This window comes from Sorex araneus, chromosome 2 (assembly GCF_027595985.1).
Source record: "Sorex araneus isolate mSorAra2 chromosome 2, mSorAra2.pri, whole genome shotgun sequence".
Classification (NCBI taxonomy): Eukaryota; Metazoa; Chordata; class Mammalia; order Eulipotyphla; family Soricidae; genus Sorex; species Sorex araneus.
Window position 1 is genome coordinate 6,481,431 of NC_073303.1, and position 16,417 is coordinate 6,497,847.

General features: G+C 50.0%; 1 protein-coding gene and 3 non-coding genes across 4 annotated transcripts; 3 read left to right on the forward strand and 1 right to left on the reverse strand.

Moving 5' to 3' along the window:
* GPX6 (glutathione peroxidase 6) lies at positions 1-9,705 on the forward strand. The gene is made up of 5 exons (XM_012935785.2): positions 1-196; positions 4,367-4,520; positions 5,967-6,084; positions 6,694-6,793; positions 8,841-9,705. Exons 1-5 carry the CDS (start codon positions 101-103, stop codon positions 9,039-9,041), a joined length of 669 nt encoding a protein of 222 aa, XP_012791239.2. The 5' UTR covers positions 1-100; the 3' UTR covers positions 9,042-9,705.
* Positions 9,706-12,095: 2,390 nt separating this feature from the next.
* Positions 12,096-12,169, forward strand: TRNAT-CGU (transfer RNA threonine (anticodon CGU)). Its single transcript has one exon. It is a non-coding gene; the product is annotated as a tRNA-Thr (tRNA).
* A 1,648-nt stretch (positions 12,170-13,817) lies between these two features.
* Positions 13,818-13,890, reverse strand: TRNAM-CAU (transfer RNA methionine (anticodon CAU)). The gene has a single exon. It is a non-coding gene; the product is annotated as a tRNA-Met (tRNA).
* Positions 13,891-15,264: 1,374 nt separating this feature from the next.
* Positions 15,265-15,346, forward strand: TRNAL-AAG (transfer RNA leucine (anticodon AAG)). Its single transcript has one exon. It is a non-coding gene; the product is annotated as a tRNA-Leu (tRNA).
* Positions 15,347-16,417: the final 1,071 nt, after the last annotated feature.

Genomic DNA, 16,417 nt, shown 5'->3' on the forward strand with positions numbered 1-16,417 from the left:
TGCGGCGCAGCGATTGGACGGCGCGTTGTGGGCGGGACCCCCAGGGGTTCATCAGCACGCCGGGGCGCTCAGAGGGACCCCGGGACTCCCTAGTCGGACCATGGTGCGACTCTGGGCCGCGGGGCTCGTCCCGCTCCTCCTGGCGGGCTTGGCCCAGGCCGCGCGGCAGCCGCAGCCGCAGCAGCAGCAGATGAAGGTCAGCGTCCCGCGGGGAGTGGGGGGACTGTCAGGGGGTCCCGCTTGGCCTGACCCCAGGACCCCAGCCGCCTGCCCAGCCTCCAGCAAACACGTGCCCTGACCCCGCCTCGGCCCTGGGGAGAAGCCCCCCATCCCGGGGCATTCGCCCCTCCCTGGGAGGCGGACAGGCTGCTGGCTGGACCCCCGCCCCGCCCCCCCCCCACTAGACCTGGACCTGGGGGCACCCTGGAGTGGGGGGCGGGAAAAGGGAAACTGAGCAAGTGGCCGGACTCTCTTGGGCAGGCTGGAACCGCAGGGGAGGAGGAAAAGCAAACAGTGCTGAATGTGCTCCGAGGAGTTCCAGGGGCAGAAGAACTTTATCGGGGACTGAGAGGACCTAAAGTGGGGGCCCGGGACGGTTTGATTTTAGGGGACAAGGACTCGCTCTTAAGAGTCCTTGTCTTAAGTCTTGATGCTGCTCCCCCCAAACCCTTTAGATTTGTCCCTTCCTTGGATGGGGGGGGGATGGTTGGGGGGAGCATCCGGTGAAGACGGTGTGTGCTGGGGCGGGGTGGGGGAGGGCGGGGGACAGGGTCCAGCCTTCAGGGCTTCGCATCCCTCGCCAGCGCTTTCTCTCCCCTGTCAAAGACAGAGTGGACCCAGCCTTTCTCAGATTTCCTCACTTCTAATATTACCTGGAGGGCTTGTGACAACAAGATTTGCTGGGTCCCCAGGCCCAAGTTTTAGATTCAGTGAATCTTTGGGGTGTCTAGGAATTTGCCCCCCCCCTCACTTTTTGACCTGCTCCCAGCTAATATCTGCTGGGGATGGAGTCTCGTCAGAGCACTGCCCAGTTACTGGGTTGTGTGAAATAGATGATGCACTAAAATGCCCTGGGCCTGTGTACAGGGGTGAAGACACTTGCCTGGCACAACTGATCAATCCCTGGCACCTGTTGGGGTATCCTGAGCACCGCCAGGCGTGATCCCTGAGCACAGCACCAGGAGTAAGCCCTGAGCACTGCCGAGTGAGGCCGAAAAATAAAAAACAAACAATAGAACAATAAAATGTTCCAGGCTGGGGGCCCGAGAGATAGTACAGTGGGTAAGGTGCTTGCTTTGCAGACAGCTGACTGGGGTTCAATCCCGGGCAGCCCATATGATCCCTGTATGAGCACTGCCTTGGATGACTCCTGAGGGCAAAGCCGCAAGTAGCCTCTGAGTATTTCAAGGTGTGCCGTCCCCCCTCCAAAAAAAAAAAAAAGAATGTTCTAGGTTGTTGAACATCCATTTCCCTTATGAAAGAATGCAAGGCAGCACCTGGGTCTCTGCCAGCTATGGCTCCCTGTGAGAGTGGAATTTTGTTGGAGAAACTCAATGCTAAGCGTAAAAGCTGTCCGGTGCCACCCCCTGCCCCCCACACAGGCCTTAGCCAACTGGAACAGAACTGAAAGGTGAGCCAGAAAGTCAGAACTCTTCAAACCTGTAGTGTTCTTGGGTTTCTCCGCCTCACTTCACAGGGTGATATCCATGTGGGGGACCCAGCGGGAGGTAACAGGAAGGCAAGGACAGGGCTGACACACAAATGTGGTGTCCCCATCCCAGGGGTTCTGTGGTTTTGTATTTCAGTATCAAGAAAGGTAAATGCTAGAGACTGTAAACCCAGAGTTGAGATGGCATGGAGGAATTAGGGGGTGTGTCCATAGGCGACACCTCCCTCAAAGTGGTTCCCTCGGGCTAATGTTCCAAAATATATGGATTCGTTTTTGTTTGTTTGCTTTTTGGGTCACACCTGGTAATGCACAGAGGTTACTCCTGGCTGGGCACTCAGGAATTACTCCTGGCGGTGCTCATGGGACCATATGGGATGCTGGGAATCAAACCCGGGTTGGCCGCATGCAAGGCAAACGCCCTACCCGCTGTGCTATCACTCTAGCCCCAAAAATACATGGATTCTTGAATGTGCACCTGTGTTTGTTGATTCCTGGACACGGGTCAGGCTCAGCTTCCTTCTGTCCAGGGGTTATCAAGGAGACAGCACGCCTGGCACCCTGCTGAGAGGTGTACAGGTGAATGTTCAGGCTTACATTCTCTGCCTGCTTCACTCTTCCTTTTCAATTACCTTGAAATTCTGTCCTTTTTCTCATGTCCTGAGATCTCCTCCAGGCCCTGTGTCCCCTTGGCTTGCTTCTGGGGAGGGATTCTCTTTCTTTGGCTTCCTATTTTGTAATCCCAAATCTATGAGTAGTCCAAGCTGTTTCTCCCCAATTTGGAGATGACAAGAGTGTGTCAAGAATCAGGTTTTTAAAAAATACTTTATTTAAACACCAACGTTTACAAATATAATATAGTTGTGATGGGCTTTCAGTATTCTAACACCAATCCCACCACAGAGTGACCTTCCCTTTACCACTTTCCCCATTTTCCTGAGCCTGCTCCCTTAGCACTATAGCGCTGTCGTCCCATTGTTCATCGATTTGCTCGAGCAGGTATCAGCAACGTCTCCATTGTGAGACTTGTTGTTACAGTTTTTGGCATAATGAATATGCCACGGGTAGCTTGCCAGGCTCTGCCGTGCGGGTGGGATACTCTCGGTAGCTTGCCAGGCTCTCCAAGAGGGATGGAGGGATCAAACCAGGGTCGGCCACGTGCAAGGCAAATGCCCTACCCACTGTGCGATCACTCCAGCCCAGTAATAGAAAACTTGTGAAAATTATTGTATCTCACCACTGTGTTATTAAGTTTTTGAGGATTTACTATGATGTCTGTTGCTAGTTGAGCCTTCTTTGTTATTTTTGTTTGCTGAGTTTAGTTGGCTTCTATGTTACTTTCCCCTCTAATTTGGTGTGCTCCTAATGAAATTTCAGTATTGTGGAATTTGGAGGTGTTGTGCAGACATATGTGGCAGCGTGGTCCAGAAACTTCAGGATCTGAAGGACTAGGCAGATGAGTTGATATGGTGATGGCTGCGGGAGGCGGGCATGGCTCTCGGGACTTCTGGAAGTATGAGGGACAGGAGGATGCTGCCTGCCCTGAGTCTGAGAAGACCCCAGAGTTCTCAGGCTAAACACTGAAGTGCCTGGAATATTTGTGGTTGGGCATCGCTGCAGAAAATTTTAGTAAAGCTGTGGAGTTGGGTCACTGGTGTGGCGTGGCATTTGGGTGTGAGTGCAGATGCTAGGGCTTTGGCAGGGCAACGAAGAACGTGTTTCTGGAAGTTGAAAAGGTAGTACAGAGGGTCAGGCCCTTGCCTTGCATGTGTCCCACCTGGGTTCAATCTCTGGCATCCGATATAGTTCCCCAAGCACTGCTAGGAGTGATACTTGAGTGCAGAGATAAGAGTAATAAATCCTGAGCGTTGCTGGGGGTGCCACCCCAGCCAAAAAAAACGAATGAGTTTTGTAGGTAATAGTAATACTGATATTGGCAAAATACCTGAGGGTGTCAGCCTCAGGAGGAGCTAAATTTGGGGTCTAAGAGGATTACAGCGTAAGAACATATGGATGGGAAATATATGTAAAGCTTATTTCTGCTCCAAGAAACTGGAAATTCTGTTGAGATTACTTGAGGAGACCGCCAGAGCAATAATATAGCAGGTAGGGTGTTTGCAATGGTTAGTCTCTGGGCATCCCATATGGTCTGCCGAACTTGACAGGAGTGATCCCTGAGTACAGCAGCAAGCCCTGAGCACTGCCGGTGCAACCTCCAAACAAAAACAAACAAAGAGTGCTTGAGAAGGTCTGGGAGGACCAGAAGTGTGTGTTGGGCTGTGGAAGAGAGTACAATGTCAGAACACAGAGACACTGTGTATGAATCTGGGGCCAGAGAGTTTGGACAGGGGTTAAAGCGTTAGCCTTGCATGAGGCCAACTCCAGTTCTATCCTGTACAGAACACCTCATCTGATCACCAGAGCGAAGCCAGGACTGACTCCTGAGCACAGTTGGGTGTGACCCAAAGAATGAACAAAATAAACTGTCAGACTCTTCCAGAAACAAGGAGAGCATTCTAAAGTGCTTGCTCACCACACTCCAAAGGATTTTACATGAGGAGACATTTTCTAGTTGTGGCAACAGCCATGACACAATCTCTCTAATTCTTAAAGAGTTTGGGGGTAGAGCCAGGGAGTTCTTGGATAACTTTGAAAAAGTCCATGGATGTTTGTCTTACGGTTATTTTCATTCCATTCCAGGTGGATTGCTATGAGGGGGTGACGGGCACCATCTACGAATACGGAGCACTCACCCTCAACAGCGAGGAGTATATCCAGTTCAAGCAGTACGCGGGCAAGCACGTCCTCTTCATCAACGTGGCCACCTTCTGAGGCTTGACAGCTCAGTACATCGGTGAGAGCTCACGTTCCAACTCCTTGGAGATGAGCTTCATCAGACGGCCCGTGGCCACTCAGAAAGTCTGCATTTTGCTGGGCTGGAGCAATAGCATAGTGGGTAGGGCGTTTGCCTTGCATGCGGCCGATACGGGTTCGAATCCCAGCATCCCATATGGTCCCCCGAGCACCGCCAGGAGTAATTCCTGAGTGCATGAGCCAGGAGTAACCCCTGTGCATCGCCGGGTGTGACCCAAAAACCAAAAAAGGAAAAAAGTCTGCATTTTGCTAAGATGTGGGAGCAGGAAAAAGTGGTTCTTCTGTGATTCTGTCCCTAAGCCCGACCTCTGCTCTGCTCTTCCAAAAGCCAGATCTCACCAGATCTGAGACGTCTCCCAGAGATTTAGTCAAAGACCACCTGGAAAATACCAGTAAGAGTAACTGAGTTGTTGAGTTCGTAGCCCGAAGTCCTGAGGGAGAGCATATCTGGTAGGGAGCAGTGGGACCCCTCAGGGAGATGGTCCATATTCGCTACTTAGACAGAGCAGGTGTTCTCCACACAGCTACAGTCCCAGCTTCTTCTTTTTCTTCTTCTTCTTATTTATTTATTTATTTATTTATTTATTTTTGCTTTTTGGGTCACACCTGGCAATGCACAGGGGTTACTCCTGGCTCTAGCACTCAGGAATTACCCCTGGCGGTGCTCAGGGGACCATATGGGATTCTGGGAATCGAACCCGGGTTGGCCACATGCAAGGCACACGCCCTACCCACTGTGCTATCGCTCCAGCCCCCAGCTTCTTTTTTTTCTCCTTTCATAAAACACATCGTTTCAATGTAAGCAAACTGCAATTTCATAAGACATATGGTTTACAAAATATTGATATTTAAAGTGGACATTCAGCAGGTGTAATGATGTGAATGTTTATGCCCCCCTAAAATTCATGTGTTGAGATTCTTTCCTGTGTGGGTGTGGAGGATGTTGAACCACACTCGGGGTGGCACTCAGGGGCTATTTCCGGCTCTGTGTTCAGTGGTACCAGAGATCAAACATATGCACTTTAAGTGCATTTGCTCCCCGCCTTCATATCTCTAAATTCTTCTTCTTATTTTTTTTTTGGCCACACCTGAAGATGCTCAGGGGTTACTCCCAACTCTGGAACCATACAAGATGCCAGGGCTCAAACCCAGGATGGCCATGTGCAAGGCAAATGCCCTACCAGCCATACTATCACTCCAGCACCGCATCTTGAAATTGTAATCCCCATATGACAGAAGTCCAGCCAGGGGCCTTTGAGAGATGCTTTAGCAGGGGTGGAGATGTCATGAATGAGATGAGTCACTTTTATCCATTAGTTAATAAGTAATCATTGATTAATAATTCACGATCGTCACATGTGTTCTAAGTACTGCCAGAGGTTGGCTGCTGGCCAGGCTATTCATGCTGCTCAATCTCCACCTCCAGAACTGAATGCACTCCAGGAAGAGCTGAAGCCTTTGGGTGTTGTTCTCTTGGGCTTTCCCTGCAATCAATTTGGAAAACAAGAACCCGGAAAGAACTCAGAAATCCTTGCTGGGCTCAAGTGAGTGCCTGTGTGGATCGCTGTGAAGTCTCTGCCAGTGTTTTTCTCCCACATTCTGCTTAGAGAGACTCTCATTCTGGAAATATCTGGGGTTAATCATAAATTAATAGGTTCAAAAACATTACTACGATGCCTTGAATTCAATCGTAGCCTCCTGGTACTCAAGGGAGCTATCTTTGGGTTCTCTGAATGAGAGATCAAGGAAAAATCCTACAGAGAAGGACAGGAGCAAGAAGAGAGCTTTTGAAATAGAAATGAACCAGGAATTCTAACTTTGAATTATTGTCTTTCAAATTTTTTGGGGGGTACACTTTTTGGGGCCCGGGGTCTCTGCAGTGTTGGGATTGAACTTGAGGGTCCCACACGCAAAGCATACACGTCAGCCCTTTGAGCCATCTTCCTTGCCTTCCGTTTGTTTCAGAATTCTCTATTGGTCCCAGAAGCCTATATATAAAGCCCTGGTCCTCAGGGACCACTCTTTCCCACCTCCCCTGTCCAACACGTCTTCCTCTTCACCTCTAATTTCCTTTTGTAATGCAGGTGGGCGGCCATTGCTATTCAACCTTGTCTTAACTTGTATCCTCCTGCGAATACTCTGGTTTACTGTAGGTATGTACGTCCAGGTGGTGGATTTGTCCCCAACTTCCAACTCTTTGAGAAAGGAGATGTGAATGGGGAAAAAGAACAGAAGATCTTTACCTTCCTGAAGGTAAGTGAACAGAAACCCCCCACGGACGGGCCCAGTAGGTGATGTCATGAAAGCATGGAGCTCGTGTCTAGGATTGAGGTTAGACTACTTCAAAATAAATGTTCAAATAAGTTCAAGTTCATGACAATATCTGTTGTGAGACCTTTGTCTCAAGTAGAGGAAGCATGTGGCAACATAGCTCTGACATGAACTACAGTAATTTATTCAGCAGTCATATGTCATAGCCCTCGTGTGTACAAGCAACTGTGCTATGCTCCCCAGCAAGTTAATAAATAATTAACAGGCGGCGTCTCTTTCCTGAAGAAAATTGTATCTCATCAGGGATATAGAAATAGATCATGTAGAGTGGTGCATGGTAAATGCTGGAGTCACAGAATGTTACGGCCACAGGAGACTAGAATAGAGGAATCACAAGTATCTCTTAGTCCAATGTTCCCAAGTGGGGGTCTTCAGAATAATAAGGTCTTGTTCAAACTTTCACCCAGTCATGGGCTGGGTCCAGTTAAGCACTTACCTTGCATGAGCGCTGCCCCTGCTATGTCCCTGGCATTGCCAAGAGTGATTCTTAAGCACAGAGCAAGGAATGAACCCTGGGCACAGTAGGGTGCGGTCCAAAAACACAGAGAGAGAGAGAGAGAGAGAGAGGAGGGAGGGAAAGAGAGAGGGAGGGAGGAGGCAGAGAAGGAGGAAGGGAGAGAGATATAGGAGATAGGGAGGCAGGGAGAGAGGTAGAGAGGGAGGGAGAGAGGGAGGGGGAGAGAGAAAGAGAAAGAGAGAGAGGAGAGAGAGAGAGAGAGAGAGAGAGAGAGAGGCTTGGACCCACCCATAACAAATTGGAAAAATAAAGACAAATGTGGAGAGTGTTTTTTAAACAAGGTTTGTTTAACTTACTGAATATAAAATATCAACATTTAGTCTCACATTGATAGTAGGTGGTTAAGGCATATAAATCACCATCGTGTTACTTAAATCCGGTGATGTTATCAGTTTTATATTCTTTAATCAAACACTGAAAATCTGTTATTTTTTGGTTTTGATTTGGGGCCACAGCCAGCAGCGCTGGGGGCCGCCTCTGGCGGAGCTGCTGCCCCCGCAGGGGCTCCAGGCCAGGCCTGCACAGCCTGACTCAGCCGCCAGCCCTCCACCGTCCGCTCCTGTTTGACGGTATAGCTATAACGGGTTTCTTTTTGCTTTTTCTTTATTAAAAAAAAAAATCAAGGGCTGGAGTGACAGCACAGCGGGTAGGGCATTTATTTGCCTTGCACACGTGGCCGACCCGGGTTCAATTCCCAGCATCCCATATGGTCCCCCGAGCACCGCCAGGAGTGATTCCTGAGTGCATGAGCCAGGAGTAACCCCCGAGCATCACAGGGTGTGACCCAAAATAAAGCAAAAAAAAAAAAATCAGTGCTCAGGAGACCCTCGGGCCGCTTGTAATACTCGCTCAGTTTAGTGCTGGGATAAACTTAACTTTCACATTTTCAAAAAGAATTTGTTGGTTATTCTACATTAATTTTCAAAGGCAGTTTTGATTCTAAATGGAGCCCTTCCCCCATTTTTTTTTTCTAGACAAGAAAACTAAGATTGTAGAGGCCCAAGAGATAGGACAGGGGTTAAAGTACTTGACCTTGCGCTCGGCCGACCCTGGTTTGGTTCCCTGAGCAGGTCAGGTTCCAGCAGGTCAGTTTCAAAGCACCCACCCACTCTCACCCCAAACCATAGAAACGTTCTAACTTCCTAGGGGAAACGGTCTTTTGCTGACTTGCCATGGTAAAATCCCAGCGATGTGGAGACGCGAGGAAAGAACCGTTTTCTAGTTACCCGGGTTCCCTGATACTCGGTTGTCTGCGTCGTAATTGCTGTTTCAGTGTTGGGTCGAAAGGTCTGCGGATCACTGGGCGTCTGTCCGGTGGAGACATGCGCTGGCTTATGACATGTTGAGAAATATCATGGGAATTCCACCAAGAGTGAAATCTAGCCCAGACGACACAGAAGCGGAGGAGGAACGAAACCAACTTGCCTTTCCGCACTTTGTCTCTCTCTCCAGAACTCCTGCCCCCCAACTTCTGATGTTCTGGGCTCCCCGGACCACCTCTTCTGGGAGCCCATGAAGGTCCACGACATTCGCTGGAACTTCGAGAAGTTCCTGGTGGGGCCCGACGGCGTGCCGGTCATGCGCTGGTTCCATCAGGCCCCCGTGAGCACCGTCAAGTCTGACATCCTCGAGTACCTGAAGCGGCCTGAATAACCAGCCAGACCCCCCCCCCAGCCACCCTTTCTGGTAGAGCAGAGCCCCCCCCCCCGCCAAGAAGAACAGGCTTAGCGGAATCTGCCTCGCTCTGCCTTTCCCCCACCCCAGCCCGCTGCATACGCAAACCCCCCAGAACCACCCACCGATGCAACTGTGAGTGTGTTTGAAGGTGAAGGAAAAGCAAAAGAGCAAATCTCTGGCCCCCAAACATCAAGCTTCCCCCACCCCCACTTTGCTCTCCACTCCAAAGAAAAATCTTCTTTCAGGGCACATGCTCATCCCACCCCAGTTTCTCCTTGTGAAAGTTTTAAAAAAAAACAACTGTGCGGAAGATGCTCAAGCTCCCTCCCACAGACCCCCCCAGGCGGGCAGTGCCAGCTCCCCGCGCTCCAGGATCAACCCTCCTGCGAGCTTCTCTTGGAGACAGCGAGCAGAAAGCTCCCCTCGGAGGGAAGGAGGGACATCTCCATGACGGTGGGTCCCCAAGCCCCTCGGGGTTGGACCCGACCAGACCCCTGCTGGGTGTCCTGTCCCTTTGTGCATTCAGGTCATGGCACCGGGCACTGATGTCCCCTCATTCTCAATGAGGAGTTTTTGCCTCGCCCCACGTCTCCCTAACGCTGATCACTGTCTCAAATTAAAACTCTCTGCTGCAGCTGGACTTCCTGGGGTGCCCTCAGTTTCGTGTTGCGTCTGGAGTCAGGTCACTTCTTTCCCTTTTGTTTCCCCCTGGGGTTGGGCCTGAGTGCTCCGGACTTTTCCTGCTAGGGCTTGGGGGAGCCACAATAGATGTTGGGGAGCAGACCCAGGGTGGCCACTGGTGCCCTACCCACTGCGCCATCTCTCTGGCCCCTGGAGTCATATCACTTCTTCCTCTCTCTTTGCCCTCCCCCCTTGACCTCCTGACCTAACGCTTCAGGATTTTGTTTTTCTGATGATGACCATGATGAACGAGATGATGATGCAAACATCTTTATAAAGAGATCAACTTTTCCATTGCTTCTCTCGTCACCAATCCCTCGAACAGGTCTTAATCTCCACAGAAAGTCCCACATAGGCCCCAGGGGTGGGGGCAGGGAGCCACCCGACTCCTGTTCTCATGGGGAGGATCTCGGGACTGTTAGTCTCTTACAATAACTAAAACTTTCCTGTCACTGTCACAGTGCTCATCCTCCTCCCCACCACGGGCACTGGTACTACTGTCGAAGTTTCCCTTCCCGGCAGCTACGCCAGAGTAACGAGCCTGAGACAGGTCTTCCCAGAGGTGTCGGACCCGCCTACCAGGCATCTGGCACCAGGAAGGTGATGCTGAGCACACAGTGCACACAGTGGTTTTGGTCTGTTTTGAGCAGGGTGCGTTGGGCCACACCTGTGCTCGGGGCTTTCGGTGAGCACAGAGTGATCTGCCCCCCCCCCCCCCCCCCCCCCCCCGCAGCTGTTCTCAGGCCTGGCTCCTGGCAGTGCCCAGGGGCCATAGGTGGAGCTGGGACTCTAACGTCCCCACTGTATTTTCCTTCCAGTGTAAGATTTTTTTGTTTTGCTTTTTGGACCACACTCGGCTGTGCTCACTGCTCAGGGGCCATTTCTGGTGAGTGTGGGAACCACACAGGCTGCAGGGCCCAAACCCGGGTAGGCTGGGTGCAAGGCAGCGCCCTCCCTGTTGTACAATCTCTCCGGGCCCGGCAAAGCTTTCTAAGAGTTTCCAAAGCTCTAAAGTCTCAGAACCAGGATTCGGACCTTCACCTCGCTCCCAGCTTCGCTAGTCTCCCCGTTGCTGGGGGGAACCCTCCAAAGCATCATCCCTGTGGCAGTTACTATATTGTGGGGATTTTTTTTTTTCCACACCTAGCGGTGCTGGAGGCTACTCCAAGATCAGTGCTCACTTCCAGCGGTGCTCAGGAACTCATGCAGCATCAGGAATCAAACCCAGAGTTCCAATACGCAAAGCCTGCACCCCAGTCCTTTGCACTATCTCTCCCATGTGAGCGACGGTGTAGACGCTCTATCTCCCCATGGTTCGCGCAGACGGTGGTGGTCGCTGGATTCTGAGGACCACTGGTCACCAGATTCCCCCAAGCTGAGACTGGATGGCCAAAGACCCAGATCTGGTGTTAAATCTTGCTCCAGACACTCGGGATTCCCCTGAGACCCCTAGTCTCAGCCTCTGTTCCTGTAAACAGAGGAACACGCCAGAGTCACGCCTCATCCAAGCAAACCCGGGCGAGGGGACCGCGCGCCCCTGACACCCTCTGCAGACTGCTCATTACTGGGAGGACTCCCCGAGAGGTGCTCGCTGCCCTCGGCCGCTCCCACCGCGAGACTCAGTCTCTACTTCTTCAGTGGTCTCGGCGCGGTCACACCCACTTTTAGCTGAGTCTGTTCATGGCCCAAGTCCCAAAGTCAGACGGGACCTGTGGACACTCTAGGGGGTACGCGGGGTGGGGAGGAACTTCAAGTCCTCCGGGACCCCGAAAGGACTGTCGTGCGGGTTCCAGGAGGGCTGGGCGCCCTCACGTCTCTGCGTGCAGTTCCTAGCCGCCCCGTCCAACACCCCTGCAGTCCCGGGGTCCCCGTGCACGCAGACTCACCCCCTCTCTCCAAATCCTCCCCCTGCTCTAAGCCTCGGCCAGTGACCGCCCGGGTGGGGGCGACCCGGGAGAAGCGGGGGGGGGGGTGGTGGTGGTAAGGGGGGGTCCTTGCGGGGTCCAAGCACCGAGCGGGGAACTGCGCGCCCGGAGCAGGCGTGGACCCAGCGCGAGGGGAACCCCGGGCCCCAGGGTGCGTTTCTCAGATCATCATTAGATTTGGGGGGACCCCGCCCCGACTCGCGTCCCGCAAGGCTCAGCAGAGGCTCCTCGGGGCTCCGGCCCCGCCTCTCCCGCACCCCGGAAGGAAGCGAGGCACGTGGCCGGCTGCGTGATTTTTCCCTGGGCTGCCGATCACCCCAGATCCTGCAAATTCAGGGCTGGGGGTGCAGACGGGGGCGGGGGGCGGGAGGGGGCCTCGCCCAGGGAAACGAGGTAGATTCCGCGGCAGCCGCAGCTTCCGGGCGGCTCTATGGCTTAGTTGGTTAAAGCGCCTGTCTCGTAAACAGGAGATCCTGGGTTCGACTCCCAGTAGGGCCTTCTCTTTTCCCCGGGAAAGGGCAGGCAAGAGCATTTTAGGGCTCCAAAATTACACCGAGCTTAAACAGCCTCCGAGCCCGCAGGCCGCTAAAGTGACAAAGTGCTCCTTACTTTTGCAAAAAAAGAATTTTAAAGAAATGGTTAGGCATTTTAATAGAAGTCCTGGGCTTTGCAATACTGTTACTCCCACTTTGCACGCATGCACCTCTAAGACACCACACCCATCACCCATCACCAGGGCCCCCTCTCCCGGGAGCTCCTTCTCCCTAAGTCACTTCTGTAGACAACATCTTCAATTCCAAGGACCAACTGTAGTTTCTTTTTTATCCCACATGTGGGAGATCTTTTTGTTTTTATTGTGAAAGTGGTGATAATACAGTTATCAAATAGATAAATACAGTTCATCTCCTGAAATTCGACAAAATTGTAAATCAGTGAAATTATTGTTTTCAAAAACTATCCTTTCTGAGGCATATGATTTTTTAAAATTAATATTATGAATAATTCTGTGCCAGTGTATTTTAAATTTTAAATGAAAATAAGTAGAGACTACAAATGTAAATTTTATTGAGTGAAGAGAATTAAGAGAAAATCTAAATAGGCCTCAAAAAGAAAAATCTGTAGGATAAAAGTGTTTTATCCTACAAAAGTGAATATTGGCTTTCTTAATACAAAAGCTTAAGCTTTTGTATTAATAAATGATTGTGATAGAATCTCTATGGATGTGATAATAACTAACAAATCTGATCAGATATAGAACATTCAATATAAATGAAACATTAATTCATTGTTAAAATGTATAAAATCCCTAAGTAATTTAGTAGTAAAGAAACTCTTTTAACCTAGTAGAGGACAGCCAGAAGCATCATGAGTGAGTGCCACACTCAGTGTCACATGCTGGATGTTTCTCCTGTTCTTTGAAGAAGCTCAAGGCTTCAAGGCTCTTCCCCTAAGCTGAAGGAAGCTCTGTGCGTCCCTTCAGATATGAACAGTAATGTAGCTGGATAGATGATTCTTGCTGAGCAGTTCATTCCGTTGAATTTTTGTGCTATATGGACTTTCCTTTGTATATAAGTTACCTTTTTTGATCTTGCTGCTTTCAAAGATAGCTCCCAGATGTGTTACAAAGAGACTTTCCAGATGTGTTAAATGACGGATCATTAAATGGGAAGATGATCTTGGAAATTCTGGTGCGATCAAAGTTACCTAGGGTGCTCATAAATAGGTGACAGGAGGGTCAGAGTTTAAAGAAGGAGATGAACAGAAGCAGAGGTTGGAGTGTTTGTGATCTGAGGTGAGAGGAGGGTAGACTCCAGAAGATGGCAAAAAAGGAAAGAATAAATTCCCTCCACTGCCTTCAGAGGACTACGCTGCCACCTCGTGGTTTTAGCGCTGTAAACTGCTTTTCAGATTTTTGACCTCCAGGACTTTGAAATAATGAAATTTGGTAAAATTTAAGGGACTAAATTTACAATTTTCTGGGCAGCAAAAGACATATAGAAAATTTACAGTCAAAGGAAACCGACCACACGTGAAACTTGTGCATAGTATTGAGAGATGAGGAATTGAGGTCACTGATTCCAAGAGTGGGTTATTTTCCTGTGTGAAAACGCTTTTCCCACAAATGACAGTTTTGCACAAAATCCGATGCCCTCTCTGAGGCTCGAACTCAGGACCTTCAGATTATGAGACTGACGCGCTGCCTACTGCGCTAAGAAGGCACGTACCCGCTGGGCTCTCTGCAGACGTCTCAGTCCCAGTCTTTCCAAGCTTACGTAAACTTCAGGTTTCTCTACAGTAAGTTACAAATGCAGGAGGTCGGCTCTGCCCTGTGTTGACCGCAGCCCCTTGTGCGTCACAATAGCCGATACCTATTATTTCAGAATTTTATTCTTAATAACACGTGAGACAGCAGATTGCCAAGTTCACGTGGCCCCACGTCTAAAGGGACGCTCGGGCTTGCAGAGCTCCAGCCTGCAACACACACAGGGACACAGTGAGTTTGCCGGTGCCAAGACGCTTGGCAGGGCCACAAGGTAAAATTGGGGGGGAGGGGGGAGCAGGGAAGGTAAGATGACAGAAAATGCACATCTGGGACATCAGGGGAAGACAGGCCGGTTTAGCTGGGAAATGGACACTGGTGGAGGGATGGGTGCTGGAACAGCGTGTGACTGAAATCTAATCATGAACAGCTTTATAAGGGTCTAACTCACGGTGAGTCAATTAAAAAAAATTTTTAAATAAAATAAAGACAGCCCGGCTTAGTGGAAAACGTCCTAAATCTGAAAATCTGAAATTGTACTGGAGTATAAACCTTCTGTGGGCATGCATTAACTTGGGGAAAAAAATAATCTTTTTTTTTTTTTGCAATAGGTTGCTTAATTTTATCAGCTGCATTATGGTCCAACGGGACAATAGCTCACACCGCATCACTTAAGAGACTGAATAGTTGACACGAAAATTTGCTCAGCGACTGCAAATAAGTGATTCAAAGGATGATAGGAAATATCACAGAGTGTTCATTAGGGCCGGACACTAACAACTCACAGGCTTTTTGGTTGTTTTTCTAAACAGTCCTTCTCTGGGCAAGTTTTATTATTGTCCCCATTTTGCACAGAAGGAAAGAGCGACCCAGTAAACTCGAGTCACTTGCCTGGGTCGCCCCAAAGGGGACCCGAGCGAGCTCCTGGGACCCAGCGGCAGCGGGACGCGACGTTCCAGCGTCCAGAGACCTGGGGTCCCGCCGCTGATGCAAACTGACCTCCGCCCTGAGCCTCCTAAACGAAGGCCGGGACCTTGCAGCCAAGGGCCGCTCAGCGTGCACGGAGCGAGCTCCCACGCTAGCCCAGACGCGCCAAGCCCAGAGCTGGGCTGCAAAGGAGCCCAGGGGACGCGTTGGACGCTCTGGATCTCGGTGGATCCGCGTGGGTCCCCTTCCCAGCTCCGGCCGGGGAGCGTGGCGAGGAGGAACCGAGGTGTGGGTTTCCCGAATCCACAAGGATAAACAAAACAGAACAAGACAAAACATTCGGAGGAAGAAAACAAACACGTGGGGAAATTGCCCATTAGAAAGAGGTGCAACGTTAGCTGTGCGTGGTAGCGTGGCCGAGCGGTCTAAGGCGCTGGATTAAGGCTCCAGTCTCTTCGGGGGCGTGGGTTCGAATCCCACCGCTGCCAAATTTGTTTGCTGCAAGTTAAAACGGAGTAGGTCAAATCCAAGTAAATACAATACGGAAACCCTGCGTCTCAATTCAGGCTCTGTTTCAGGGGTCCTGCTCCTCCCTGCCTCCCAAATGTTCCTAAGAAGGAAGTTTATTCTCTCTCCTCCCCAAGCTTTAGGGGTCAATGATGAAGTTCTACATCTGTGTTCCTTATAACTAAGAAGAGAATTTATTTCTCCAGGGGAGAAAGCTTTTGTATGTTTGTTCTATGAAATAAGGGGAATTTACACACGTTGGAAAAGATGAAAATCTAAGAGTAGCTTACTGAGAAAGTCTTCCCTCTCTCCATCCACAACACCCTCTTCTGGCTTCCCACAAAACCGTATTGGGGTTTATATTAATGTTCAAGGTATGCTTCTTGCAGAGACAAGCCCACAGAAACCTACTCGTTTTATACTTGCCAAACCTATTTTACGGACCCTTGGCTTTACTATTTCGTGTATGGTGCCGTGACTTCTTCATCAACATAGGCAGTGATTTTCCTGCTTCCTTTGCATTCCATCTTATGGACATATATAATATTGTACCAGTCATAATTTGACTTAGTTGACTTAGTTGAAGTGCCTGCTTTATAGCTTTATAAATAAGATCCCAGGAGATCCTGAGTTTGAGTCTCTGGGATCCTAGGAGAACCTGAGGGTTTGGGTTTCTCGTACTTTCTGGAAAATCAATCTCTACTACATAGGGTGGTTCAGTCACTTATGAGCAGTTGTGATTGCAAGAGAGACTAATGGTACTTTATATTGTCAAGAATGAAAATAGTGGGTAATAAAGATGTTCAGGCTCAGTGTTTGAAGATAGAAAAGTTCACTGGAAAAGGGCTGGAGCAATAGTATAGTAGGTTGGGCATCTGCCTTGCATGTGGCTGACCCAAGTTCAAATCTCAGCACTGCACAGGATCCCTTGGGCTTACCAAGAGTGATCCCTGATTCCAGAACCAGGAGATCTGAGCACCATTGAGTGTGGCACAAAAACAAAAACCAACAACAAATAGTTTATTAGAAAGTCAAAAAGGAAAGAATCTCTC